At 48.5% G+C, this 27042-nt stretch overlaps 1 protein-coding gene across 4 annotated transcripts in view; it reads left to right on the top strand.

The window, feature by feature from the left end:
• Positions 1-27042, top strand: part of ABHD12 (abhydrolase domain containing 12, lysophospholipase) — an 88627-nt gene that overhangs the window by 47893 nt on the left and 13692 nt on the right. For 2 of the 4 annotated variants that reach the window (XM_032248183.1, XM_032248185.1), the window contains exons 2-8: positions 4176-4300; positions 13902-14007; positions 17001-17120; positions 20565-20595; positions 22372-22417; positions 26205-26291; positions 26341-26383. In XM_032248183.1, coding sequence (XP_032104074.1) covers positions 4176-4300; positions 13902-14007; positions 17001-17120; positions 20565-20595; positions 22372-22417; positions 26205-26291; positions 26341-26383 — 558 coding nt within the window. The other 2 variants (XM_032248187.1, XM_032248184.1) reach the window with 1 other exon arrangement.

Here is a 27042-nt window from a genome sequence, read left to right as displayed (position 1 = left end):
GCTCACCGCAACCTCCGCCTCCTGGGTTCAGGCAATTCTCCTGCCTCAGCCTCCTCAGTAGCTGGGATTACAGGCACGCACCATCAGCCCAGCTAATTTTTTGTATTTTTAGTAGAGACGGGGTTTCACCATGTTGACCAGGATGGTCTCGATCTCTTGACCTCGTGATCCACCTGCCTTGGCCTCCCAAAGTGCTGGGATTACAGGCTTGAGCCACCGCGCCCGGCCGGTCTGTTTGTATTTTTGATGGTACTCCACTGTCTTGATTACTGTGGCTTTATTGTAAGCATTCAAGCCAGATCATGTCAGTTGTCCAAGTTTGTTCTTCTCCTTTAATGGTGTCTATCTTGAATCTTTTGCCTCTCCATATAAACTTTAGGATCAGTTTTTCAATGTCCGGGAAATAACTTGCTGGCATTTGATTGGGATTATATCAAATGTATAAAGTTGGGAAGAACTGACATATTGACAATATTGAGCCTTCCTATCCATGAAGGTAGAATATCTCTTTATTTTTTTATCCTTAGAGAACTTGGAATTAATGGAATATCTCTTTATGTAGTTCTTACGTGTTTCATCAGAGTTTTGTAGTTTTCCTCATTTAGATTTTATACATATTTTGTTAGGTTTGTACCTAAGGAGTTCATTTTGGGGGCTGCTAATGTAAATGGAAATATTTACATTGGCAGTATTCACCTTGCTGGTATATATGAAAACTATTGACTTATGTATATTAACATTGCATCCTGGAATCCTGCTATAATCACTTGTTAGTTCCAAGTTTTAGATCTTCTGCATAGGCAGTCATGTGATCTGTAAACAATTTTATTTTTTCTTCTCCAGTTTCTGTACTTATTATTTCCTTTTCTTGTCTTATTGTGTAATCTTGCTTTGTTTCTGATCTTAGCAGGAAAGGTTGAAGCTTTTCATGATTAAGTAAGATGTTGGCTGTAGGTTTTTCATAGATAGTATCAAATTGAGGAAGTTCACCTTTATTCCTTATATGCTGAGGCTTTTTATCATGAATAGGTGTTGATTTTGTCAGATACTTTTCGTGCATCTATTTATATGATCACGTGATTTTTCTTTTTTAGCCTGTTGATATGATGTATTACATTAATTGATTTTCATATGTTGAACTAGCCTTGCATACCTCGGACAAATCCCACTTGGCCATCGTGTATGATTCTTTTTATACGTTGTTAGATTTCCTTTGCTAATATTTTTAGAGGATTTTTGCATCTATGTTCATGGGGGTAAGTATTGGTCTTTGGTTTTCTTTCTTTATTTTTATTTTATTTTATTTTTTTTTGAAATGGAGTCTTGTTCTGTCATTCAGGCTGGAGTCCAGTGGCATGATCTCAGCCCACTGCAACCTCCACCTCCCAGGTTCAAGTTTCTCTTGCCTCAGCTTCCCAAGTTTCTAGGATTATGGGCACCTGCCACCATGCCCAGCTAATTGTTGTAGTTTTAGTAGAGACAGAGTTTTGCCATGTTGGCCAGGTGGTCTTGAACTCCTGATCTTGGGTCATCCACCCGCCTTGGCCTCCCAAAATGCTGGGATTACAGGCATGAGCCATCACGCCCGGCCTCTTTCTTTTTTTCGAGATCTTGCCCAGCCTGGCCTTGAACTCCTGGGCTGAAACCATCCTCCTGCCTCAGCCTCCCGAAGAGGTATGATTACAGGCACACACCACTAGGCTCAGCTTAGTCTTCTTTTTTAAAAGTAATGTCTTTGTCTGCTTTAGGGTAATGCTGACCTTATGGGATAAGTTAAAAAGAGATTGCTTCTGTCTTCTGGAAGAGATTATAGAGAACTGGTATAATTTCTTCCTTAAATGTTTGGTAGAATTCCCCAGTGAACCTATCTGGGCCCAGTGATTTCTGTTTTGATCATTGTTAATTGATGATTCAGTTTATTTAATAGAAACAGGCATGTTCAGATTATCTATTTCTTATGTGAGTTTCGGCAGCTTTTGTCTAAGAAAAGAGTGTACATACCTTAATTTAAAAATACTTTAGACCAGGTGTGGTGGCTCATGCTTATAATCCCAATACTATGAGAGGCTGAGGTAGGTGGATTGCTTGAGCCCAAGAGCTCAAGACTCTGGGCAACATAGGGAGACACTGTCTCTAAGTAAAATTAAAAAATAGCTGAATATAGTGGCACATGCCTATAACAGCCCCAGCTACTCAGGGGCTGAGGTGGGAGGATCACTTGAGTCTGGGAGGTTGTGGCTCATACCCATAATCCCAACCCTTTGAGAGCCAAGATGGTAGGATCACTTGAGACCAGGAGTTCAAGACCAGCCTGGGCAACATAGGGAGACCTCGTCTCTACAAAATAAAAAATAAACCTGGCTGGGTATGGTGGCACATGCTTGTGGTCCGAGCTACTTAGGGAGGCCAAAGTGGGAGGCCACTGTAGATTCAATCTCCTGGGCTTGGACCAGGGAGATTGAATCTACAGTGAGCTATAATTATGCCACTGCACTTCAGTTTGGGTGACAGAATGAGACCCCATCTCAAAACGAACAAACAACAACAACAAAAAGAAACCTTACTGGTAAAAAATGCTCACCCAGAGATACAAAGTCACATGCCATTGGAATGTTGGAGTTACCGTCCTGGCCAAACATGGTGAAACCCCATCTCTACTAAAATACAAAAATTAGCTGAGTGTGGTGACCCACGCCTGTAGTTCTACCTACTTGGGAGGGTAAGGCAGGAGAATCACTTGCACCAGGGAGGTGGAGGTTGCAGTGAGCCGAGATCGCGCCACTGCACTCCAGCCTGGCAACAGAGCGAGACTTTGTCTCAAAACAAAACAACAACAACAACAACAAAAAACCATAAACTTTTTTGGAAATCATCCAGAGATAGCTGGTCCCACTAGGTTTAGACTCATATGGTAAGTTAGAGCAGTGGTCCTCTAGGTGTGCTCTTGGCACTCTTGCGGTTCCCAGATCCTTGCAGAGGGTCTGTAAGGTCAGGCTGATTTCCATAATAACACCAAGGTGTGATTTGCCTGTTTTCACCCCCCTCTCATGGGTGTGCAGTGAGGTTTTCCAGTTGATACGTGATATGTGGATTCATAGCAGATCGAATGCAAATAGGAGACCCCATCTTTCTGTTAAGCTCCCTGGCTTAGAGAAGTTTATAAAAATGTTAATGCCACTCTTCTCACTAAAACCTTTTAATTTTTTTTCTTTCCACTAAAATTTTTTTGTATTGGAAAATTATTTTTCATAACAAATGTTATTTATAACAACATGTAATGGACTGTTATTACTAGATGAATTAATCGACATTTTAAAATGTCTTATTTTTAACTTCTCATATGATAGATCATTATAAATATAAACTGTTTATGACTGTCTGTCATATGAGGAGTTAAAGAAGCAGCTCTTTTAGCAGAAGCTCTGTAGGGTCCTCAATTTTGTAGAGTAGAGAAGTCCTGAGACCAACGAGTTTGAGAATCACTGAGTTAAGATATTTTTGAAAGGGAACTGGGGACAAACTAATAACTCCGGAGCTGGAGAGTAATTAGAAGAGGGTCATGAGACCCTGGGTTGGTGCCCTAGGTTGAGGGACCTGGAGAAGGATCCTCTGTTGAGTGGGTATGGAGGGGCTCACCCAGGCATAAATCTAAGGACACACCGTGCCAGCTCTTAGCCTCCTGCTCTCTGAGGACCTGGTCAGGCAGGTTCTGTTGATGTCCTTGGTCTACATGCTTCCTGGTAGGAGCTAATGAGTAACCTACACCTGCCTGCAGTTGTCTCACAGAAGACTGACCAGGAGGCCCCAGGAGGCCGCTCTTTCCTGATATGAGGTTACAGCTGGGGTCTGATATCAGGTAGGGGGCACTTGCAGGGTCTGCTCTCTGCTGGATTCTTCCGCAAGGGCGAATGTAAGAAATCATTAGTTATTTCTTTGTCTTTTAAGAAAAGAAATTCTTCTTACCCCCAGTAGAGTTCTAAGCTCAAATTAAAAGACTTACCTAAAATAATTACTTTAGCAAAGGCAGGCGGGAGACTACTTTTATAACTGGCAGTATCCTTGTGAAAAAAAAAATACTCGTGGCACTTGTTTAGGGATTTTGATAACACTATTAACAAACTACAGCAAAATGGCACCTACTGCCTTTTGACCTATTCATTACTTTTTTCTTGCAGGCGAAAGGGCCTGTGGTTGCGCCTGAGGAAGATACTTCTCTGTGTTTTGGGGTTATACATTGCCATTCCATTTCTCATCAAACTATGTCCTGGAATACAGGCCAAACTGATTTTCTTGAATTTCGGTAAGTGGTATGTGTCCATTTTTACTTTGATTTAAGTAAGGGTTCATTTTCATCATGATGTCTGATTTTGATGGGAGTCTTTTTACTTTAATGGAAATTTAGTTTACATACAGTGAAGGGTACAGATCTTAAGTGTACAGTGTATATCTTTAGAGAGAAATAGGTAAAGCTGTCACCCAGATTGAAAATAGAACACTTTTATTACCCAGAAAGGTCCCTGTGTCTCTTCCCAGCTGGAGGAGTTTCTGTGCTAGCGTTGCTCTGCAGTGCTGGATTTGCATCCACAGAAGATTGCACTGCACTGCCAGCCCAGTGTGTCTTTCTTCAGCTGAGGTAGTAAAAATGTTGACAACGTGGGAGGTCAGCTGAAGCCGTCATATTGGAGATGCCTTGTCAGTTGTGCATTCTAGGAGCCTAGCTGTCCTTGGAAAAGATAGCCACTGAAAAATATAATACTTTTTAAAAAATGAGGACTTTTTTCTTTCTAAAAAAAATAGTTTTTTATACTCTTAAAAATCCAGATATGCAGTTCTTTGGTTTCTGTGGAATTTTGTGCTGGCCTTGTAGGTATTGTAGTCTCCTTGAGTGAACTCGGACGGAGATGTGGGAGGAGAAAGGTACAGAAGTGTCAGGTCCATGAGGTCGAAGGTGGAGGCTCTGTGCACATGACCCTGGGAACAGTCCTACAAGTGAGGCGCCAAGGAAAGGGCCGCATCTGTGGGTTCCAGGTTTGAGAACCATGGGGCTTGCACATGGTGGGTGTTCTGTGAAGAACAACCTGAGAAGCAGGTGTGGACGGCATTAGAACAGGATTAGGCAGGGGCTTCTGGGCTCACTCTGTGGCTAGATTGGTTTACACATAGTGAGTGTGGCCTTGTGTGTTTGGGATTTTGTGGCTCAGAAAGCTGGGCCTGATATTGCTGAAGCAGCAGCTGTGAACTGGTGGGGTGGAGGGAGGAGGAGAGGAGGAGGCCACCAAGGAACACAGGAGGTACTGAGAGGCTCCAGACTCCTTCTGAAGGCATCTGGACTTACGACTTTGGGTGTTCAGTCTGTAGTGGACTTAATCACAGAAACTTAGGCAATGACTGGCTAAAAAGGAATTTCTGTTTTTGTTTCTTTGTTTTTGTGCTGGTAGGAAGAACAGAAATTGTAAGACCCGTATTTAATACTTTGTAAATCTGAGTTTTTTTATTTGGGTATCTCAAAATAACTGTAAAACACATGTAGTGTACTAAGAGGCATTTGATTTTTCTAATGGAAAAGTAGTTAAACTTCTAGGAATTTTTCATCTCTAAGTTTTGCCACTTGTGAGAAGCACAAACTCAGAATGAAACTAACGACATACTAGAATGACAGGGGTTCTGTTTTTCTGACTTTAATGTTCCTTAAATATATACAGTACAGCCCAGAAAGAATTTGGGGCTTAGGTATAAACATGAAGCTATGGGCCTGCAGAGTCACCATCAGCAGACCTCAACTTGACCCTCACGGCTTTTCCTCCTTTGCCGGCCTCTTTGGGCAGGTGCCTTTGCTGCTGGGCACGTGAGCTGGTTCTTGAAGGGAGGATGTATGGGGTGCATTGCCTTACGTGGCCTGGCATACTGTGGGCTCCCAGCAAATGTTTGTATTGAATAGATTTTCTTTAGCTTGATTATTTGGGCTACTGTAGACACACAGCCTACAGATTTTGCTCTGTGGGTTTCCTAAGGAGGTGGCGGACTGCTCTGAGGGAAAACTTTGGGTTCTCCTGGTCCAGACCCCATGGCATGGGAAAGGAGGGCTGGGCTTGGGTGAGGGAGGCTGAGCCTCCCAAGGAGGTACCCATCCTTAATGATTTCCTTCCACCTGTCTCCCACACTAGTAGGAGAGCCTACAGTGGCATTTTGTTTTGTTTTATTTTGTTTTGTTTTGTTTTGTTTTGAGATGGGGCCTGGCTCTGTTGCCCCAGCTGGACTGCAGGAGTGTGATCACGGCTGACTGCAGCCTCGACCTCCCAGGTTCAGGTGACCCTCCCATCTCAGCCTCCTGAGTCTCTGGGACTACAGGCACCCACTACCGTGACATCTGGCTAATTTTTTATATTTTTAGTAGAGATGGGCTTTCACCATATTGTCCAGGCTGGACTGAAACATCTGGGCTTAAACAATCCTCCAGCCTTGGCCTCTCAAAGTGCTGGGATTATAGGTGTGAGCCACTGCACCCAGCCCAGTGGTATTTTGAAAGAGATTTTTAGTTGTCAGTGTGATAAAAAGCTGTGTTTCCAGCGTCTTTTGAAAAGCTGACCAAAGATCTAGCACCAAGGAACAGTGTCCCTGGGAGCAGCGATTGGACGTTTCTTCTGCCTCAGCCCCCGGCCATCTGACTAGCCCCCAGACCCCACTCCTCCGCTGCTCCATGATGAGCGACGCCGGTTCCCAGGCCCCACTGTCCTCCCCAGGAAGCCACGGTGTGTTGTGTCAGCATGTAGGGCCCTCCCAAGTGTGGATCTCTGCCCCTTTGGGAGGGAGGAGGAGCATCATGGGGTTTGTTGGTTTTCCAGTTGTAATGAGCATCCAAGGTTTATAGGTCTGTGTCTGTCTCCCCCACTGAGGAGGCAGGGTCTCTGGCGTGGCCCTGCGGTGATTGGGAGTTTTGTTGCGGAGGTGGCTCTGCTCTTGTCTCTAGACAAGAAGCGTGACCAGGGCATCCATTCAGCATTACAGGAAGAGTAGCAATCTCTTGGGCCCCAGAGCATGGTTAAAGTATTCTTAACTTCACAGCACATCTATCTGAAACCAAATTTATAGGTAAGATAAATAAGCTTTTAAAAAAGTATAGCACCTATGAATTAAGGCATTACTCTACTTTAAATAAATTTTCATAAGCAAAACATACTTGATTATTCTAAAAACAAAAGAATTAGCTAAAAAACCCTGAATAGCATAAATGAGAAAATGAACATTACTCTGAGAAAATCCTTAACACTGTACTTTATTTCCTACTGACCTTTTTTCTATGTGTCTGTTTACATACACATAAATATGTGTGCTTTTCAGTACTTGTATTCACAGTCTGATTCCATCCAAAAGATGTTTGGGTGAGACCAAGCATTTATGAAGCCTAGAATATCTTCCCAGCCGTTGTTTGCCTTCGGATCAAGAAGGCTTCTCTTGGTGAAAGGCATGTCTTGGCTCAGAGGCTAGGGAGGGCTTTTTTGGAAACAGGTCAGATCTATTATAATGCATTTGTTTTTAAAGCAAAGGGCCAGCTTCCTTTTTCTCCTTACCCTGAGCAATCCCTGTTGACTCCTGTTATCTTTCTTTTCTTATCCCCTTTTTGTCACACGTAAGGCCCTATAACCTGCATCAAGTAATTGGAATTTGATAAAACCCAAATAACCAGTTTTGGCCTTTCCTTGTTGACACCACACTTCTTACAGCTGCTGGTATCAAGGTTGTCTGTAACTCACAGTGATTAGAATGAGACTTAGCCCTGCTTAAAACCCTCGGTACTCAAAGATGTCCATCACAGCTCAGTAGTTTCAGCCTTTTCCCCAACAAATATTTTGCAGATTAGATAAAAGAAGTATGACAGAGCAGGTTGTTTTTTGTTCACTCACATTCTCAGCCCCTCACCCTCCATGGTGCCCATGCATGCAGGATCCCTTCTCCATCACGGCTGTTGATGTTTGGGTTGCTGGTACGTGGTGACATGACCAGAGGGGTAGACAGTGAAAAACGGGGGAAGCAGAGTCAGAGGCCTCAGTCTCAGCAGCTCTGTGGGCCTTGCTTGCCCACGGGGCTGGGGCCTGCCTAAGGGGCTCCCGGTTCAGAAGAGCCCATGAGAGGGAGCCATGAGAGAGCTGGACCTCAGTGGCACTACATGAAGGGGCCCACCACTTGGGCCACTCCTGTGGAGCTGCCACGGGGCTAAGCACTCTGTCCCCACCCCAGGTCTGTGGATGAAGCAGGGGCCTGGGCAGGGTGGAGTAATACTGGCCAGTTGGTTCTTACAGCCATCCAGTCTGGGGCTGTGTCATCCCTGGGACTGACCAAGCTCCATGCCTCCCATGCCACATGACGCTGAATGGAGGTGCTGCTGAGGAAGGGAAAGTGCCCAGGCAGCGTCTGGGGAACTTCAGAGCGTCACTGTGCCTCCTTTTCATGGTTGTTTCTAAAATGAGTAAAAGTGAACTGGAAGACCAGCTTCCTGGAATGAGGCCATCTTGGAGTAGAATTTGTCTTCCTAGTTCTTAGATTTCTTGGGCTTGGAAAGTTTCTGGATTAGCTGCTAATCCTTGTAAAACACTTTTTGGTGGCCAGGGAATGCCCTCAGAACTCTTGGACAGTTTTGTATCCCAAGAGCTTGGCCTCCTTCTCCAGACACAGAACTGAGTGAGGCCTGAAGCGGAGCTCGTGGAAGCCCAGTGTCCTCAGCCCTCAAGGACACCCACTCCCATCTGGCAGAGGCAGGGCTGGTTCCAGCGTCAGAGGCAGGATTGGCTGAGTGGGTCTGGGTGTGGGACGGGCAGTGGGCTTTAGGCGTGGATATTCAGGGTTTGTTGAGGAAGCCACCCCGCTCCCGGCTGCCAGATGACAGACTTGCACTGGGCTGCAGCTCTCAGGCTCCAGAAGTGTGTGGTGAAGTCTCAGGATGGAGGTGGCAGGAGCGGGCCCTGGAGTCTGAAGTGGACTCATTTCCAGTCACTCCCTCTGGTCAGGAGCCTTCTCCGGGTCCCATTGCCACAATAAAATCTAAAGTCTTGTATGGCTGTGTTCTTTTTTTATTCCTGGAGATCAGAGTTTTATTATTACTCAAATCAGTCTCCCTTAGCATTCAGGGATCAGAGTTTTTAAGGACAACTTGGTGGGTGCAGGGAAGCCAGTGAGCTGGAAGTGCTGATAGTCAGGTCAGAGGTGAATTCATAGGGAGTCGAAGCTGTCTTGTGCTCAGTCGGTTCCTGGGTTGGGGGGAGGCCACAAGATCAGATGAGCCAGTTTATTGATCTGGGTGGTGCCAGCTGATCCATCAAGTGCAGGGTCTGCAGAATATCTCAAGCACTGGTCTTAGGTTCTACAGTAGTGATTTTATCACCAGGAGCAATTTGGGGAAGGTCAGTCTTGTAGCCTCCAGCTGTATGACTCTTAAACCATAATTTCCAATCTTGTGGCTAAAATGTTAGTCATACAAAGGTAGTCTAGTCCCCAGGTGAAAAGGAGGTTTGTTTCCAGAAAGGGATGCCATCTTTGTTTTAAACTATAAATTAAGTTCCTCCCAAAGTTAGTTCAGCCTGTGCCCAGGAATGAACAAGGACAGCATGGAGGCTAGAAGCAAGATGGGGTCAATTAGATCAGATCTCTTTCACTGTCTCGGTTATAATTTTGCAGTGGTGGTTTCAATCTGTCTCTTTCAGTTTTTCTTTTTCTTTTTTTTTTTTTTTTGAGACGGAGTCTTGCCCTGTCACCCAGGCTAGAGTGCAAGTGGCACAATCTCGGCTCACTGCAACCTCCACCTCCCAGGTTCAAGCAATTATCTTGCCTTAGGCTCCCGAGTAGCTGGGACTACAGGCATGTGCCACCATGCCCGGCTAATTTTTGTAGTTTTAGTAGAGACAGGGTTTCACTGTGTTGGCCTCGAACTCCTGACCTTGTGATCCACCCTCCTCAGCCTCCCAAAGTGCTGGGATTACAGGCATGAGCCACCACACCTGGCCCTCTTTGGTTTCCTAACACCTTAATCTTTTTTTTTTTTTTTTTTTTTTGAGAGGGGGTTTTTCGCTCTTTCCCCAGGCTGGAGTGCAATGGCGCGATCTCGGCTCACCGCAACCTCCGCCTCCTGGGTTCAGACAATTCTCCTGCCTCAGCTTCCTGAGTAGCTGGGATTACAGGCACGCGCCACCATGCCCAGCTAATTTTTTGTATTTTTAGTAGAGACGGGGTTTCACCGTGTTGACCGGGATGGTCTCGATCTCTTGACCTCGTGATCCACCCGCCTCGGCCTCCCAAAGACACCTTAATCTTAAAGTGTTGGCTAATGAAGATGGAGAAAGGGCAAAGACAGCTCTAACTTCTTCCTGCTGGCCAGGGGTGTAGTGAGGGTAGTTGTTTACCCCACGGTGAGAGAAATGGAATCACTTTGCAACTCTCTGAGCATCCTCACACAGGCCTTGGCAGGGTTTCCAAGGCTTTCATGGCAGAGGCATTTGTATTGTCATCTATAGTTTTAACGCTGCATTTAAGGAAACAGTGTACTGTAAGTTAAATAATGAGTACTAGGGTAAGGAGTACAATTCCCAGTTTTTTTTTTTTGGAGACGGAGTTTCGCTCTTGTTACCCAGGCTGGAGTGCAATGGCGCGATCTCGGCTCACCGCAACCTCCGCCTCCTGGGTTCAAGCAATTCTCCTGCCTCAGCCTCCTGAGCAGCTGGGACTACAGGCACACGCCACCATGCCCAGCTAATTTTTTGTACTTTTAGTAGAGACGGGGTTTCACCATGTTGACCAGGATGGTCTCGATCTCTTGACCTCGTGATCCACCCGCCTCGGCCTCCCAAAGTGCTGGGATTACAGGCTTGAGCCACCGCACCCGGCGCAATTCCCAGTTTTAAAAGTAAAGATTTGAATGCATTAGTTTGGTGACTTGTAGCCCACCAAGAATTTAAGATCTAGTTCAAACTGCAGGAAAAATGCAAGAACAGCTAACAACAATTATACTATAGTGGTTTTTTTTGAAGGATAATTTTTCTCTCTCCAGTCCCCATTTTTATTAAAAAAACAAATCATTAGGCCGGGCGCGGTGGCTCAAGCCTGTAATCCCAGCACTTTGGGAGGCTGAGGCAGGTGGATCACGAGGTCAAGAGATCGAGACCATCCTGGTCAACATGGTGAAACCCCGTCTCTACTAAAAATACAAAAAATTAGCTGGGCATGGTGGTGCGTGCCTGTAATCCCAGCTACTCAGGAGGCTGAGGCAGGAGAATTGCCTGAACCCAGGAGGCGGAGGTTGCGGTGAGCCGAGATCGCGCCATTGCACTCCAGCCTGGGTAACATGAGTGAAACTCCATCTCAAAAAAAAAAAACAAAAAAAACAAAAAAAAAACAAATCATTATAGGACTGATTTGTTTGCAAAATAAACTTTAGCCTTGTTATACTTGGCCTGATTATTTGCATAAAGTACAACACAAATAATTATTTTTTACATAGGCTTTTTAAATTGGCTTTGATAGAACTCTATTCCATAAGGAATCTCAGTTAAGACTTTTTAAAAGCTGACTTTAACCATGGTTTTGTACCCTCAGATACCCATGAGTTTGGTAAATTCCTCTCCTTTGAGGTCCTAAAATAACTTGGGGCTCCTGGGCCTGTTAGAAAGTGACATCGTTTCCCACAATTTAGGAACACTGTACAGGGACTGACCAGTTTAACCCACGGGGCTTTTATTGGCTCCACAAGTCAAGTTTGCCTCCTTAAAGGAAATCACACCATTCCAGTCAACGCTTTGGTAAAATAACTGGTTTCTTCAATTGTGTCCTGTTGCAGAAGAGGCTGCTGCATTTCTTTTTTCTTTCTTTTCTTTTTTTTTTTTTTTTTTTTTAGATGAAGTCTTGATCTTTTGCCCACGCTGAGTGAAATGGCATGATCTTGGCTCACTGCAGCCTCCGCCCCCTGGGTTCAAGCAATTCTCCTGCCTCAGCCTCCCAAGTAGCTGGGATTATAGGTGCACGCCACCACGCCCACCTGATTTTTCTATTTTTAGCAGAGACGTGGTTTTTCCATGTTGGCCAGGCTGGTCTCGAACTCCTGACCTCAGCTTTTCCACCTGCCTTGGCCTTCCAAAATGTTAGGATTACAGGCGTGAGCCACCACACCCAGCCTGCCATTTTTCTTTTGAGAGAAATTTCTTAACTAAAGTTTTGAAGGTGTATCTGCTTCCTGGGGAAGAGATGGATTAAGAAGGTGGGGTATGACCTGCAGCCCTGGTGGGAGGAACTGTCGCCCCACGTGGTCTGGGACAGATGCTCAGGGAGTTCCTGGGAAGGAGTGTGTGTCCCCATGTTTTTGTGAGCCCAGCCTGGTGAGATTTGAGGAAGTGAGGCTAGATGTGCAGTGTGCCACATGGACGTGGGAGATTCTTCATGCAACCCCTGTCCACCAGAGATAGCTGAAGAGAAGCCAGGCCCACACTGCTGTCTGTCACTGCCTCTTTTGGGAGTTGCCATTTTATAAAGCAGGCAAATCCCACCTCAGGGTTTATGGGTTTAAATTTTTCATTTTTCTGTTAAACTTACTTTAAAGTTGTGTTCACCAAAAGCAATAAGAGTGCAACAGTGGTCCAGGCCTGGTGGCTCACACCTGTAATCCCAGCACTTTGGGAGGTCGAGACGGGCGGATCACCTGAGGTTGGGAGTTCAAGGCCAGCCTGATCAATATGGAGAAACTCCGTCTCTACTAAAAATACAAACTTAGCAGGACATGGTGGCTCACACCTGTAGTCCCAGCTACTTGGGAGGCTGAGGCAGGAGAATCGCTTGAACCTGGGAGGCAGAGGTTGCAGTGACCCTAGATCGCACCATTGTACTCTAGCCTGGGCAACAAGATCTCAAAAAAAAAAAAAAAAACGGGTTCAATGGTATATATAAGGAAAAAATTGCTCCCATTCTCCCCACACACACACTTCAGAGCTGTGTGAGCAGCCTGGCTTCTTTCTGTATTTCCTCCCAGCCAGACATGGGGGTTTTCATTTGCACATTTTTACAATAACAAAATGGGGATACCGCACCTGCACGCACACCCATGGTGACCTTGCTGCTCTCATCTGGCCGCAGGTCCTGGAGGATGCTCCAGGTCTAAGGACCCCATAGTCTTCCACAGTTTGGGGTGCTGGTTAATTCACTCACTGCCCTACTGGCAGATGACCTGATTAATGCAGGATTTCTGCTGGGCCATTGCACTGACTTCACTCTGCTCTGCATGGGTCCCGTGGATTCATCCCTCTCGCTGCTCCCACACCTCACCTTCTGCTGTCTTTTCTGTGTTAGGCAGCAGTCCTAGAAACTTTGGAATCCCCTTTTTTGCCACCCAACATTCAGTTGGTCATCAGGTTCTGTAGCACCATCCCGTTTCCTGCTGTCCTTCCCACTCCACCCAGCACCAGGCTCACCTGTGTTCTTCGCAGGCTCTGCCTCCCCAGCCTCCCTCCTGGCCGGCCTATCCTTCAGACCTGTTGGGGATCTTTCCTTCGCTCATTTCATCTTCTCACACCTTGAATAACCTTAGACCTTAGCGATCCAGTCTCTACACAGACCTCACCCTCACTGCAGTATCTATCCCTGCCCACGCTGGCCTCAGCCCCTACCCTCCTGAGGCTGGGCCTGCAGGTCTGGCACAATTGCAGGATTGCACAGGAAAATAACTTGGTGATTTCTGAGAGCTTCTGCGGTGTGTGGGTGTGGGTATGCGCGTGTGTGTGTGCTTGTGGGTGTGCACCTGTGGATTTGTGTGGATGTGGGCACGTGTGGATGCATGTGTGTGTATGCATGTTTGTGTGCATGTCTGTGCGTATATGTGTGTATTCATCTACTGCCAGTGATGCTAATTTCCATCTCTTTGTTTCCTACAGTGAGGGTTCCCTATTTCATTGACTTGAAAAAACCACAGGATCAAGGTTTGAATCACACGTGTAACTACTACCTGCAGCCAGAGGAAGATGTGACTGTTGGAGTCTGGTGAGTGCCAGTAAGCTCTGTAGCCCTTCCAGCAGCAGGAAAAGGCCCTACTTGGCTGAGCTGGTACTGTCTCTGGCAGTGGCCTCTGAAATGTTGTTCATTTTATCTTTACCTCTTTCTTTTCTAAAGGGAAGATCTTAGTAAATTTGATCCTAAGATTGAGGGATGAAATGGCTTTAAGCTCTGTTCCAAGGCTTTCAAAACAGCAAAGGCTTTGTGAACAGATTATTATTTCTAGAGAGCCTTGTTTTTAGGAAAAACAAAAAGCAAAAAAAGAAGCTTAGAAACAGGATATAAGCAGCCAGGCACAGTGGCTCACACCTGTAATCCCAGCACTTTGGGAGGCCGAGACGGGTGGATCACTTGAGGCTAGGAGTTCAAGACCATCCTGGGCTACATGGTGAAACTCTGTCTCTACTAAGACTACAGAAATTAGCCAGGTGTGGTGGTGCATACCTGTAATCCCAGCTTTTTGGGAGGCTGAGGCAGGAGAATCACTTGACCCCAGGAGGCAGAGGTTGCAGTGAGCTGAGTTCACGCCGCTGCACTCCAGTGTGGGTGACAGATGACAGAGCAAAGCCTGTCTCAAAAAAAAAAAAAAAAAAGAAAAGAAAAAGAAAGACAGACAATATAAGGGAAGAATGGCAAACACTGGTTTGAACATATCTTTTTCAAGAACTGAACATCTAGATACTGAAAACAGCTTTATTTCTTTTCACATATAGCTTCTCACCAGCTGATGATGATAGTGTCGGCTGTCTTCTAAGTATTTACTTTTTTAAGCCATAAATTTACATTGAGCGTAAGTCTTGTGGCGTCTTTGTTTCTCCTTGGAATACATTTTAATGTTGTCTTCTGTACATAAGTTGTGCTTCTGAACAACTGAATTAAAACTGCGCAACCTCACGGTGGAATTTCATTTTTTTCTCTGAGAAGCAAGCCTGAATCACAGCCCCTTTATCTAGCTGAGTTTATTTTTCAGTAGCCATAACGTCCCTTTCCGCTGTCTCAGAAATCACTGTGTATGTGAGAAGCTTCTAAATGAAATGCTGTGAGTAGCTTCCCAGTGTGGATGAGAGAACATTCAGACATTTCTAACAGTGGTCCTTGGTAAAGAACATAAAATGAGAAGGGAGGTTTTTGTTCTTAGTAGTTGGTGCTGAGATTAAAGTCTTTCATCATTTTTTGATTTGATTTACTCTAGCATTTACTGACGAATGTGTGTCTGTGGGACTCTTCAGGTTTCTGCCTGAAACATGACCTGTTTTGTACAGAGCTGCTGAGTGGGACTTGGTCAGCCCTCCTCTTGGTTAATACGAGTCTGTCCTGTTGCAGGAGGGTGTTTATGGCGGTGACACTTAGGCTGGAGGTACTGACAACACCTGCATACATTTTCAGTTACCCAAAAAGGTTTTGTTTAGTGATGCCAAGTCTCAAGGTAGTGACAGCCAGCTGTGTGTTGGTGGATGCGGCTGCTGCCCACTGCCGGGCTCTATGCAGCCACAATGACAGTGGACCCTCAGGCAGCAGCAGGCCCAGCTCACCAACTGCCTCCACCATCACTTCATCAGACCCTTCCACCAGCTTCCTGAAAGGAGGGCCTCAAAGCCTAGAGTGAAGCCTGGGGCCAAACCTGGCGGTGCCTGGCCATCGCCTCCCTGCTGAGAGGGGAGGCCCAGGAATGGGTCCCTCTGCTGGCTGGGAGCTTCCTGGCTCTTCATCAGGAGCCCAGGTTTGGTGCGGGCTGGCTATTAGGAGCACATCAGCTCCCAGCACCTTCAAAATGTGCCATCCTATCTCTCAGGTTTATAACTGTATGGGACTGATGATCATAGTAACTAGATCCACCCCAAAATGTGATCCTCTTGAACAGATCAGAGAGACATTAGAAATGAGATGCTGAAGCAGAGGCCGGGCACGGTGGCTCACGCCTGTGATCTCAGCACTTTGGGAGGCCGAGGTGGGTGGATCACCTGAGGTTGGGAGTTTAAGACTAGCCTGACCAACATGGAGAAACTCCATTTCTACTAAAAATACAAAAAATTAGCTGGACGTGGTGGCATGTGCCTGTAATCCCAGCTACTCAGGAGGCTGAGGCAGGAGAATCGTTTGAACCTGGGAGGCAGAGGTTGCAGTGAGCCAAGATCGTGCCATTGCACTCCAGCCTGGGCAACAAGAGGAAAACTCCATCTCAAAAAGAAAAGAAAAGAAATGAGATGCTGAAGCTTAAGATCTAGAAAATAAGAAGTTGGCCATTAATTTTTTCTAAAGATTCTTGTTGCTGGTATCCAGAATGAATTTGAATAAGCTTTACAGAAAAGCTGTTTTTTTGGACCCTCCCCAGTGATTAACAGTGTTCTATTTGGCCTGAGATAAAACTAACCTTAGTATCTCTCTGAAGAAAGATTTGGCTAGATAGACCAATGGTTTCGGAGTGCCTGGCCAAGCGTGGACCGTGAGCAGGCCAGGAAGTTGGCGCCTGCTCAAGGTTAGAAATGGCACCTGTGATGGCTCAGTTTCTAGTCTGGCTCACAAGCGTCGGTGTTGCTGAATTAGCACATGTGATAGCGTGTACTGTTTGAAATCCATTATGAGTTAAGCTGTGGACAGTTTAAGCATGGGGTTAACTGGGATGTGGGGTAAGTATGAGGAAAGTGCTATTACTCAGGATGGACTAAGTGCTGCTTCTCTGCCAGGCCCCAGTGGTGACTGCCGCAGTGTGAGCCTTTGTGGCCTGGAAGAGCCGGTCTGGCAATCAGGGAACGCTCCTGCTAAAGCTGTCAGCGCCATCCACACAGCCTGCAGTTCTGTGGTTATTCATTCTAGTGATGGGGATAGTTTTCTACCACCCACCCCCATCTGTCCCCCTGTAGTTAGATGGAGTCTGCAGCTTCCTGATATCGGACCTGGGCTGATTAAGTAATACCACAGCCAGTCGCCAGGATGAGGACAGGAGCATCTGATCCTGTGCTCCCCTCTGTTTCTGTCTCCAGGCACACTGTTCCCGCCGTCTGGTGGAAGAACGCCCAAGGCAAAGACCAGATGTGGTACGAGGATGCTTTGGCTTCCAGCCACCCTATCATTCTGTACCTGCATGGGAACGCAGGTACCAGGTGAGGGGGAGAGCCCATCTTCACTGTGGAGCACGGCTCCTTTGTAGAGTGGGAATGTCCTGGTCCAGTCTGCTGGAAACCAGCAAGAACAAACCTGAGGTCCCATAAAATCGGGTCTACTGGCCCACTGCAATGAGGGAGAGCCTCCGAACAACAAAGGGAAAGGCAGAGTTCTTACAGGATTGGGGAGAGGCGGAGTTTAGGTGAACTTTACATGAAGCAGCGTTCCCACAGGCTGAGGCCAGCAGGGATGTGCTCCTTGGGGACCAAGCATGGGAAGCTGTGTGCAGATGCCCCTTATCTGGAGCTCCAGCCTGGGTTGAGATGGAGGAGACTGAGTCTTGGTCAGTGGCTGAGCTCCCTGGCTAGAGGGACATGTTTTTTTTCTCCCTGTTGTAATCTCAAAGGACACACCATCTGCTGGTATGTGATTTGGGGAGCAGGGTTTCTCGGAGAACAAGGGCTTTGGGGTCCCTCTGAGGATGGGTCATCATGGCACTTGGCTGTGGCCACCTTGGGCCCTTGGGAATGGGCATCTCCAGCTCACTGGCAGCTGCTTTTCTCCATATGTGTCATGTGGCCTGAAGTGGCAGACAGATCTTTGTTACTTGTAAGATAGCTCCAGGGTGCAGACAGGTAAAGCCGGAGCCAGGGCAGCCCTGGAGGAGAAGGCACACTTCCTGGAAAAAAGGTGGCAGGTGCTGAGAAGGGACGGGAGGGAGAGGCTGAAGGCAGCAGGTGCTGGGGTCCTCGCAGGCCGCCCTACAGTGTGAGCTCTCTGCTTCCGGCTGTGAGCCCTGTGCTCAACCTAACGGACTGCTGGTGAAGTACATGCACTATTTGGTTGATCAGCCGTGCTCGGTTTTATTTCAGATGCTTTTCCTGAGTCTAACAGCTTGTCCTTTTGACTGGCTGCACTAGAGTTGCTCTGCCTGCCTTAAAGGCAGCCTGGTGCTCCTTTCACACCATGTGATTGCTGTTCAGAAGAGCCTCTTTGGGAGAGCCCAGCATGGGTTAGGGGTGGCGGGGCGGGGAGCAGAGGGAGATGGATGCATTTTTTGAACCAAGCATTGTTTGAAAACCACCACAGTCTTCGGTCTTCGTGTGAAAGAGGCAGCCAGGAGCCAGCGCAGAGGCAGACCCAGCATGGAGACAGGGCCACTTCAGGGCCAGGGGTGAGGGCCAGTGTGGCACCAGGGTGTGTCAGGGCTGGGGGCAAACATTTTATAGCAGAGCCAGCAAGGAGAGCCATGCCAGGCCCTTCTGGAGGGAAAAGCAGGCCAAAGTGGGTGTCTGCATGGTGGAGCTGTGCAGAGGGCATTGCTCAAAGAGCCCAGTGGCATGGCCTGTGAGGTGGTTTCTGTGCCAGGGACGGCGTGGGCAGCTACTGAATCATGCTTGTCCTGCGCAGTTTGCTTTCTTCTTTGTCTGGGACAAGCTGCAACGGGTTTTTCTTCTGCTTTTCAAAGAGCAGGCAACTACAAACAGCTCTTGCAGCATCGTTTTATAAATGAGGGAACTGTGGTTGGCTATGAATAAGGTTCAGTTCTGCAGTGCCCATCACGTGATTTAAAAAAAAAAAAAATGCCTGTAACTTTAGGTTAGGAAGAGATGCTGTGACTTTCAAGGTTTGCTGCCCCCCAACTTCTGCAGAGACTGCCTGGCTGCAGGCGTTACCACCCCCACGTTGCCTGCTTTCTTTGTCCTGTGCCTCCCCAGTGGGGTTTCACAGGTCTGTAGGATCCACCACTGGGTTTTCCTGAGGTCCAAAGCCCCTGGATTCCCAGCAACTGTTCTTTTTTGCTTAATGTAGAAAATTGTAGAAACTTAGCCACTGTGGACTCTACAATGATAACTGAAAATATTTCACAGTGTTTCCTCCTTGTCTTGAAACTCATTCCTTTATTTATTTATATTTATTTTTTAAGATGGAGTCTCACTCTTGTTGCCCAGGCTGGAGTGCAATGGCGCGATCTTGGCTCACTGCAACCTCTGCCTCCCTAGTTCAAGTGATTCTCCTGCCTGAGCCTCCCAAGTAGCTGGGATTACAGGCACCGGCCACCATGCCCAGCTAATTGTATTTTTACTAGAGATGGGGTTTCACTATGTTGGTCAGGCTAGTCTCAAACTCCTGACCTCAGGTGATCCACCCTCCTTGGCCTCCCAAAGTGTTGGGATTACAGATGTAAGCCACTGTACCTGGCCTTTTTTTTTTTTTTAAATTTTTGAGATGGAGTCTTGCTCTGTCGCGTAGGCTGGAATGCAGTAGCATGATTCCAGCTCACTGCAACCTCAGCCTCCTGGGTTCAAGTGACTCTCCTGCCTCAGCCTCCCGAGTAGCTGTGATTACAGGCGCCCGCCACTATGCCCAGCTAATTTTGTATTTTTAGTAGAGACAGGTTTCACCATGTTGGCCAGGCTGATCTCGAACTCCTCACTTCAAATGATCCGCCTGTCTCGGCCTTCCAAAGTGCTGGGATTACAGGCATGAACCACAATACCCTGACCCTTTATAGTTTTGTTTCTGTACTTTTGGCTTCCTCCTTCATCTCATCCTGGTCTCTCACCAGCAACACTCACGACCCCCTACCTGAAATGGTGACACCATTCCTGAGGAAGGAGGAGCACAGCTGGGGAGTACGGAGAGTGTGGAGTGGGACCCCCCCTCCTCCCAGGTGGCCCTTGTCCCTGCTGTGGGGTTGGTCCAGGGTAACAGCTGGCCAACAACTGGAGAGAAAGCAGGAAGGAAGCCTAAATAGGCCTCAGACGAGGAAGCACAAACTGGGGGTTTGTGCCGAACGGGCTCAGTCTCAGTAGTGACATGCGCGTTGAAGCTGTAGCTGGTGGGAGGCGACTGTTCCGGCACCTCAGGGTCTCTGTGAGGAGACTCTAGGAGCATATCCCATGCGCAGATCACATACATGTGAAAGGCAGTATGGCAGGGTGGTCACGGGAACAAATGGAAGTTAGTGGCAGGTGGGAAACAGCAGAGATGACCAAGAGATGAGGCCAGGGCAGCACGGCTAAGCAGAGTTCTGAAGGTCAGCTGCGGCATGGAGTGAGAAGTGAGGGCAGAAAGTGCCCACACAGGTCCCTTGGGGCACACCCTATGTCCACATAGGGGATCCCTGGCACACGTAAGCTGGGAGGGGCTGGGGTAGGGTGGATGTGTTTCCTTGAGTGTCTTTCTAGTTTGGGGTTGTAGATGTGCATTACCTACTGAAAAATAAAAGCAGTCGTTAAGTAATCTCCCCCAAAGTGCTAAGACCATCTGCTCCTTGGCTCAGCACTGCCATAGGCGAGTGTGGGGCCACTTAGGGGGACCCAAGGAGGAGGTTGTCCTCTTTCATCGGCCCCTCCCTGGTTTGGAGTACAGAGGACGAGTTGACGTGGGGCCCAACTCTGAGAAGATGTACTCACACCGTGTCCTGTTTCCTTCTCCAGAGGAGGTGACCACCGCGTGGAGCTTTACAAGGTGAGTGCAGGCGGCACCCACACCTGTTCCCTGAGCTTTTCCTTCCAGGGCAGGAGATGAAGGGAGTCACCAGACTCACAGCTTGAGAATTAACCATTGCTGGGCTGTTTCTGTGTGAGGGTCCTGCTGCTGTTGCCCAGGCTGGAGCGCAGTGGTGCAATCACAGCTCATTGCAGCCTCAATCTCCTGGGCTCAAACGATCCTCCCCCTTTAGCCTCCTGAGACTGCAAGTGCATGCCAGCACCACACCCAGCTAATTCTTGTTTTCTGTAGAAATGAGGTCTCCCTATGTTGCCCGGGCTGGTCTTGAACTCCTGGGCTCAAACCAACCTCCCACCTTGGCCACCCAAAGTGTTGGGATGTCAGGAGTGAGCCACCATGTCCTGCCTTTTGTTGGGCAACTTTTGGGTGAGCATGCTGGAGGGTAGGGCCTTGGCTGCTCTGCCGTGACCGCCTGTCACACTGCCTCTAGGGCTGGGCCCTAAAATCAGAATGTATGGGTGTGGTAGACCAAGTGCCAATATTGGCAAACTGCATAAATGGCATTGGAAGTTGTTTTTCAGTGTTAACGTTACTTGTGTATAAAATGAAAAGAGAAACCAGCTGCTCCAGGTGCTGCTACACTGACTGCCAGATTACAGGCTCACCCCAGCAGGGGCGTGCAGGTGGGATTTGAATCAGCTTCTACACATACAGTGGGAGTGCCTGCAGGGCTCCCCAGGGACTGGGAGTGCCTAGGGCAGGGTGTGCAAACCTTCACTTATGCTTGGTTGCTTGGTTTTGTTCTTTATCTGGTTGTCTTGAGTCTTGGAGCCCAAGAGATGCTGTTGGAACAGCCTCACTCTCCTCCCCTCAGAGGGGTCTGCACTGGTCCATAGGGCAGAAGGGGTCATAGACAGAAGCAGGAGCACACCCAGCTCTGTGCTATTGGAGGATTTTCCCCCTGGAGTAAATTGCATTAACTCAGGAAAGGTGGGGAGAGTTTGAGAAGTTACTGGTCTTTCTTTAAGGTTTCTGTTAAAAGAAATGATTCACCCTGCTGAGGTCAACAGGGCTGGAGCAGGTTGGCTCCCGGTATAGGCTCTGCGGTGGCCGGGAGCTGGCAGGGAAGTGCAGGCTACGCTGGGGAAGCACCCGGCTCCCTCCCTAAAGAGGGGAGCAGTGATTCTGGGTGACATGATGTTGTGCCAGTCTCCCATGTCGCTCTGGGCACACCCCAGCAAGGGCACGGGGTGGGTGTGTGAAGAGTTATCTAAATGAGAGAGGTCAACTTGTCTGTAGGGATTTAAAAAGAAAAATAACAGAAAAAAAATTGACAAGTGCTCTTACAATCCAAGAAATACTGGGTTTCAGCAAGGGTCCCCAGATGGGATCTCTGCACGGTGTAGCCCCACCTCCTGGGGGTGTGCCATCACACTGCATCATGGTGAGCTGTCTGTCTCCAGAGGAGGCCACCCCAGAGGCTTCCCTGCAGCATGAGTGGACTGCAACCTGGGAACTTGGGGAGTCTGCGCCTGGCCCCCTAGCGTCTAAGCAGCAGGAAGGGGATCCTTCCTGCATTCCCAGGCAGGGATGTCAGCAGGTCCTGCAGCGGCAGTTGGCATCTGCATTTCATAAAACCCAGTCAGGAGTCGGGCAGCATGTCACAGTCTTTACGAAGCCGCCATTGCCTACAAGGCACAGGCCAGAAAGCTGGATGAGTTTAGTAAGAGGCAAGGTGCCCTCAATTCAGATGCTTGGATTTGTTGCCAAAGATATTTATTTTTCACTTTACAGGTGCTGAGTTCCCTTGGTTACCATGTGGTCACCTTTGACTACAGAGGTGAGATTTCTTTTGAAAGATCATCTGAGCAAAATTCCACTGCCTCCTGGTGGTATCCCATGGGCAGGCCTCACTTGGAGAGGCTTGGAGCAAGGCAGCGCCTATGTTAGCTGTGCTGTGATGGTGTTCTGAGTCCTGACAAAGCCCCTGATGGAGCTGCTGGGAGAGTCCCTTCTGGTAGGGGAGGCTCAGCGCGTGGAGCCCCCATCAGATGCCCTGTCAGCAACATTTTTTTTTTTTTTGAGATAGGGTCTCACTTTGTCATCCAACCTGGAGTGCAGTAGCATGATCATAGCTCACTGCAGCCTTGAGCTCCTTGGCTCAAGGGATTCTCCTGCCTTAGCCTCTCGAGTAGCTGGGACTACAGACACGTGACACCACCCCGGCTGTTTCTTTTGTTTGTTTTTAGTAGAAATGGGGTATTGCTGTGTTGCCTAGGCTAGTCTTGAATTCATGGCCTCAAGTGATCCTCCTGCCTCAGCCTTCCAGTGTTGGGATTACAGGCATGAGTCACTGCACCCAACCTGCAACATTTTAAATTAGAAAATACTGTCTTTTTTTCCTTTTTGGATTCAGATCGTCTCCGCAGCTGGACATCAGACACGTTTTATGCTCATCAAAGTTTGTCTTATTAAAGTTATGAAGACAGAAAGAACTGTTAAGAGAGGCCAAGCACAGTGGCTCATGCCTGTAATCCCAGCCCTGTAGGTGGCTGAGGCAGCTGGATCACTGGAGGTCCAACATTGTGAAACCCCATCTCTACTAAAAATACAAAAATTAGCCGGGCGTAGTGACTTGCTCCTGTAGTCCCAGCTATTCAGGATGAGGCAGGAGAATTACTTGAACTCTGGAGGCGGAGGTTGCCGTGAACTGAGATTGCACCATTGCACTCCAGCCTCAGTGACAGAGCAAGACTTCCATTTCAAAAAAAAACTGTTATGAGAGAAGATAGATTCTTCTGTACCTCAGCATTTGTGCCTTTTTGAATGAACCAGGGCTTGCCACTGAACAGATCAAAAATCTACAGTTTGATACATACTAAGGACTTTATGCTTTAATGGGCAACAGAAATACTTGGTGTTAACAGTGAGCGACTGGTTGGTTTGGTTTTGGTTTTGGTTTTGGTTTGGGCCAGGGTCTCACTCTGTCACCCAGGCTGGAGTGCAGTGTTGTGATCTCAGCTCACTGCAACCTCTGCCTCCTGGGTTCAAGTGATCTTCCCAACTTAGGCACGTGCCACTACACCTGGCTAATTTTATTTTATTTTTTTAGGAGAGGGTTTCACCATGTTGCTCAGGCTGATCTTGAATGTCTGTGAAGGTTGAAACCACCTACCCGCCTTGGCCTCCCAAAGTATTAGAATTACAGGCATGAGTCACTGTGCCTGACCAAGTGACTGTTTTAAAGTGTATTCTGGCTGGGCACGGTGGCTCGCTACTATAATCCCAGCACTTTGGGAGGCCAAGGAGGGAAGATTGCTTGAACCCAGGGGTTTGAGATCAGCCTGGGCAACAGGGCAAAACCCTGTCTGTACTAAAAATACAAAAAAATTAGCTGAGCATGGTGGCAGGTGGCAGTAATCTCAGCTACCCGGGAGGCTGAGGTGGGAGGAAAGCTTGAGGCCAGGAGGCGGAGGTTGCAGTGAGCCAAGATCAAGCCACTGCACTCCAGCCTGGGTGACAGAGCAGGACCCTGTCTCAAAAAAATTAAAAAAAAAAAAAGTATTCCACAATGTGCCTCAGCTGGAGAGATCAGAGATGATGGCAGTGTGGCTGGCTGCTTCACCTTCTGGGGGCCAGGCAGGGTATCTATCCTCAGACCAAGAGGAGATATGGGAGGGACAAAGGAGAGAGGCTCTCACCCGGATGTGGGGGTTGAATTAATTCTCTCTTGCTGCTATAATATGTTACCACAAACGTAGTGCTTTAAACCAGCACACATGTAGCGTCTTGCAGTTCTGGAGGTCAGAAATTGGAATCAGAGTGGAAGAAGGGCCCTCAGGGAGAATGATTGGCTGCCCTTTCCAGCCGCCCGTGTTCCTTGACTCACAGCCCTTCTGTGATTGAGTCCCAGGTCACCTGGCTCTGACCCTGACTCTCCTCTCTCCCTCTTCCTGATGAGGACCCTTGTGGTTATTTCAGGGCCATCCAACTTGTCTAGGATCACCCCCATCTCAAGGCCAGCAGTTAGCAGCTTTCATTCCTTTCACACCCTTCATTTCCTAACGATGTGACCCAACACGTTTACAGGTGCCACTGATTAGGACGTGGACACTTTTGGGGGCCACCATGCTGCCAACCACAGGGAAGAAAGTTCCATCAGGATGAGAGTTATGGGCTTGGAAAAACTCTACAATGAGGAGTGGGAAAGTGTTTGCCCTCTCCTCCTTTTCTCCATGCTGACATGGGTTCTTTTCTGCTGCTTGCTAGAGACCTTAGGAGAGGCAGAAGGGGCGGCTTCTTCCCATTCACCTCCCATACTTCCTCAGGAAACGAAATCCCATGCAGCAGTTTAAGTTCTCGTGTAGTCTCCACGTTTCTAGGTGGCACCGAGACTCCCGGCCCTGTCTCTGACTATCCTGCCGTCTCCTTCACTCCAGCTGCTTCTGTCCGCATCCCTCTGCCTCCTGTCCCTGTCTCTGTGTCTGTCTCTCAGCCTTCCTGTCTGTCTCTGCCTCCTGTCCCTGTCTCTGTGTCTGTCTCTCAGCCTTCCTGTCTGTCTCTGTCTCCTGTCTGTCTCTGTCTCACGTCCTGGTGCCCCTGCCTCCCTGGCCTTAGCCCTCTGCACGGCTCCCTCCCTCCTCTGGTGTCTGAGGTGGGAAGTGGGAGTGCAGCACTAAGGCACTAACTTCTGGATTTGCTTACACTGCACAACTGCTCTTTCTGACCTTTGTGGTGCTTTCAGATCATCTGATGATGACTCACTGTTGATCTGCTGGAAAGACAATTGCATTCCACCTTTGCTGGATACCCTGGGAGGGACCCTTGGGGAGGTTGTAATTTGTGGGGCAGAGATGGTAGTATTTTCTGTTATGCAAACAAGATGCTAATTAATCCTGAGGGGAACCAGCCTCTTTCCCCTTTCTGGGTGAAAGTTGCCTTGAACCCAGAAATGTCCTCCCTGTTCTGGGAGCCTCTGGACTCTGTTCCGTGTCCTGCCCCCGACAAAGCCTTTGGTGTTGAGGAGGTAGGTGGGCTGCGCATCTAACCACGCCATCTGTACTGCTGCTCATCTGTCTGCTCGTCTGAGCTCAGAGTGGGGGATCCTGGATGCTGCTAGGGGAGGAAGGGGAGAAGTATAGCGCTGAGGATGGTGGTGACAGAGGTTTCCACTGCTGTAGACCTCACTAGGCTGCCTGTTAAGAAAGATAGGGAGAAGGTGGGCTCACCCCCCGCCATTGAGGGTGAGGCACACCCCGGCCCTGGCCTGAGGATGCTGGTGCCAGCTCTGAAGCTCTATGATCTGTTCTGTTGACTCAGCTCGCTGTTAGTTGCCATTCAGATTTGCAGCTCACCAACTTAGAGTGACCCTGTGAGGGGATGTCTGGTTTGTGCTGTCAGCAGGGGCAGGGCTGCTTTCGCCAGGGCTGGAGGGGACGTGGGGGTGTGCCTGTTTTCTCCACTGTGTGCTCTGCCCTGTGACCTGGGTGGGACTGTGGACTCTGGAAGGGTGGGCCGGGCGGGCCCCTCCCTCTCCCCTCCTGGCTCTGGGCTCCTTTGGGGAGGTGTGTGTGTCCAGGCTCCATGAACTGCCTTTGACCTCACCTCCTGACGTTTCTCCCTCCCAGGTTGGGGTGACTCGGTGGGAACGCCATCTGAGCGGGGCATGACTTACGATGCACTTCACGTTTTTGATTGGATCAAAGCAAGAAGTGGTGACAACGCTGTGTATATCTGGGGCCACTCTCTGGGCACGGGGTAAGGGCGACAACGCTGTGTACATCTGGGGCCACTCTCTGGGCACTGGGTAAGGGCTCCCAGCACGAGGTGGCCTTTAGTGGGAACCAATCTTCCTGGTGATTCCCATGCCTGGATCTAGAGAGGCTGCCATTCCTGAGGACGCTGTGGCACTATTAGTCCCAACCAGCTTTGCTCCTGTCCTGTGGCAGAGGCAGGAGGGGAAGCTCTAAAGAGACCCCAAAGGGTTTGAGCTCCTCGTCCAGGAAGCGACTCAGGACAGACATAGGCAGCGGAGGTCAAGGCATGTCCACAGGGAGACTTGGCCCTGAGGAAGAAGTGTCTTCAGAGCTGGGAGAGGGCACAGTAGGTGGTTTGCTTCCCACAGTGGCCAGGACAGGAGGCACTTCCACACTCCATTTGTGGGCAGCCTGAGTCATCTGCTGATTCGAGGTCCACAGCCTCTGTGGGACCCAATCCCCAAATCTTCACTGCCATTCCCTTTCTGCCACTATTCCTTTCAGGGCAACCCTTTTGCATGCTGGGAAGCGTCCAGGAGAGAAGTGGGTGGGGGGCGCCGGCCATCCCTCTGGCTGTCTGCATGGGGCCCACCAGGCATGGTCTTGGGCTGGTGAGAGGCCCTGGGCATGGTGGGCTGCAGGAGAGGTGCAGGCAGATGCTGCCCACCCCCAGCCAGCGGGCGGCCCAGTCAATAGGAGGGCACAGGCA

Source organism: Sapajus apella, unplaced genomic scaffold (genome assembly GCF_009761245.1).
Source record: "Sapajus apella isolate SASKATOON/1434 unplaced genomic scaffold, GSC_monkey_1.0 scaffold65, whole genome shotgun sequence".
In the NCBI taxonomy this organism is placed as follows: Eukaryota; Metazoa; Chordata; class Mammalia; order Primates; family Cebidae; genus Sapajus; species Sapajus apella.
Note: the sequence above shows the minus strand (reverse complement) of the source record. Positions and strands in the feature narration are given on the sequence as shown.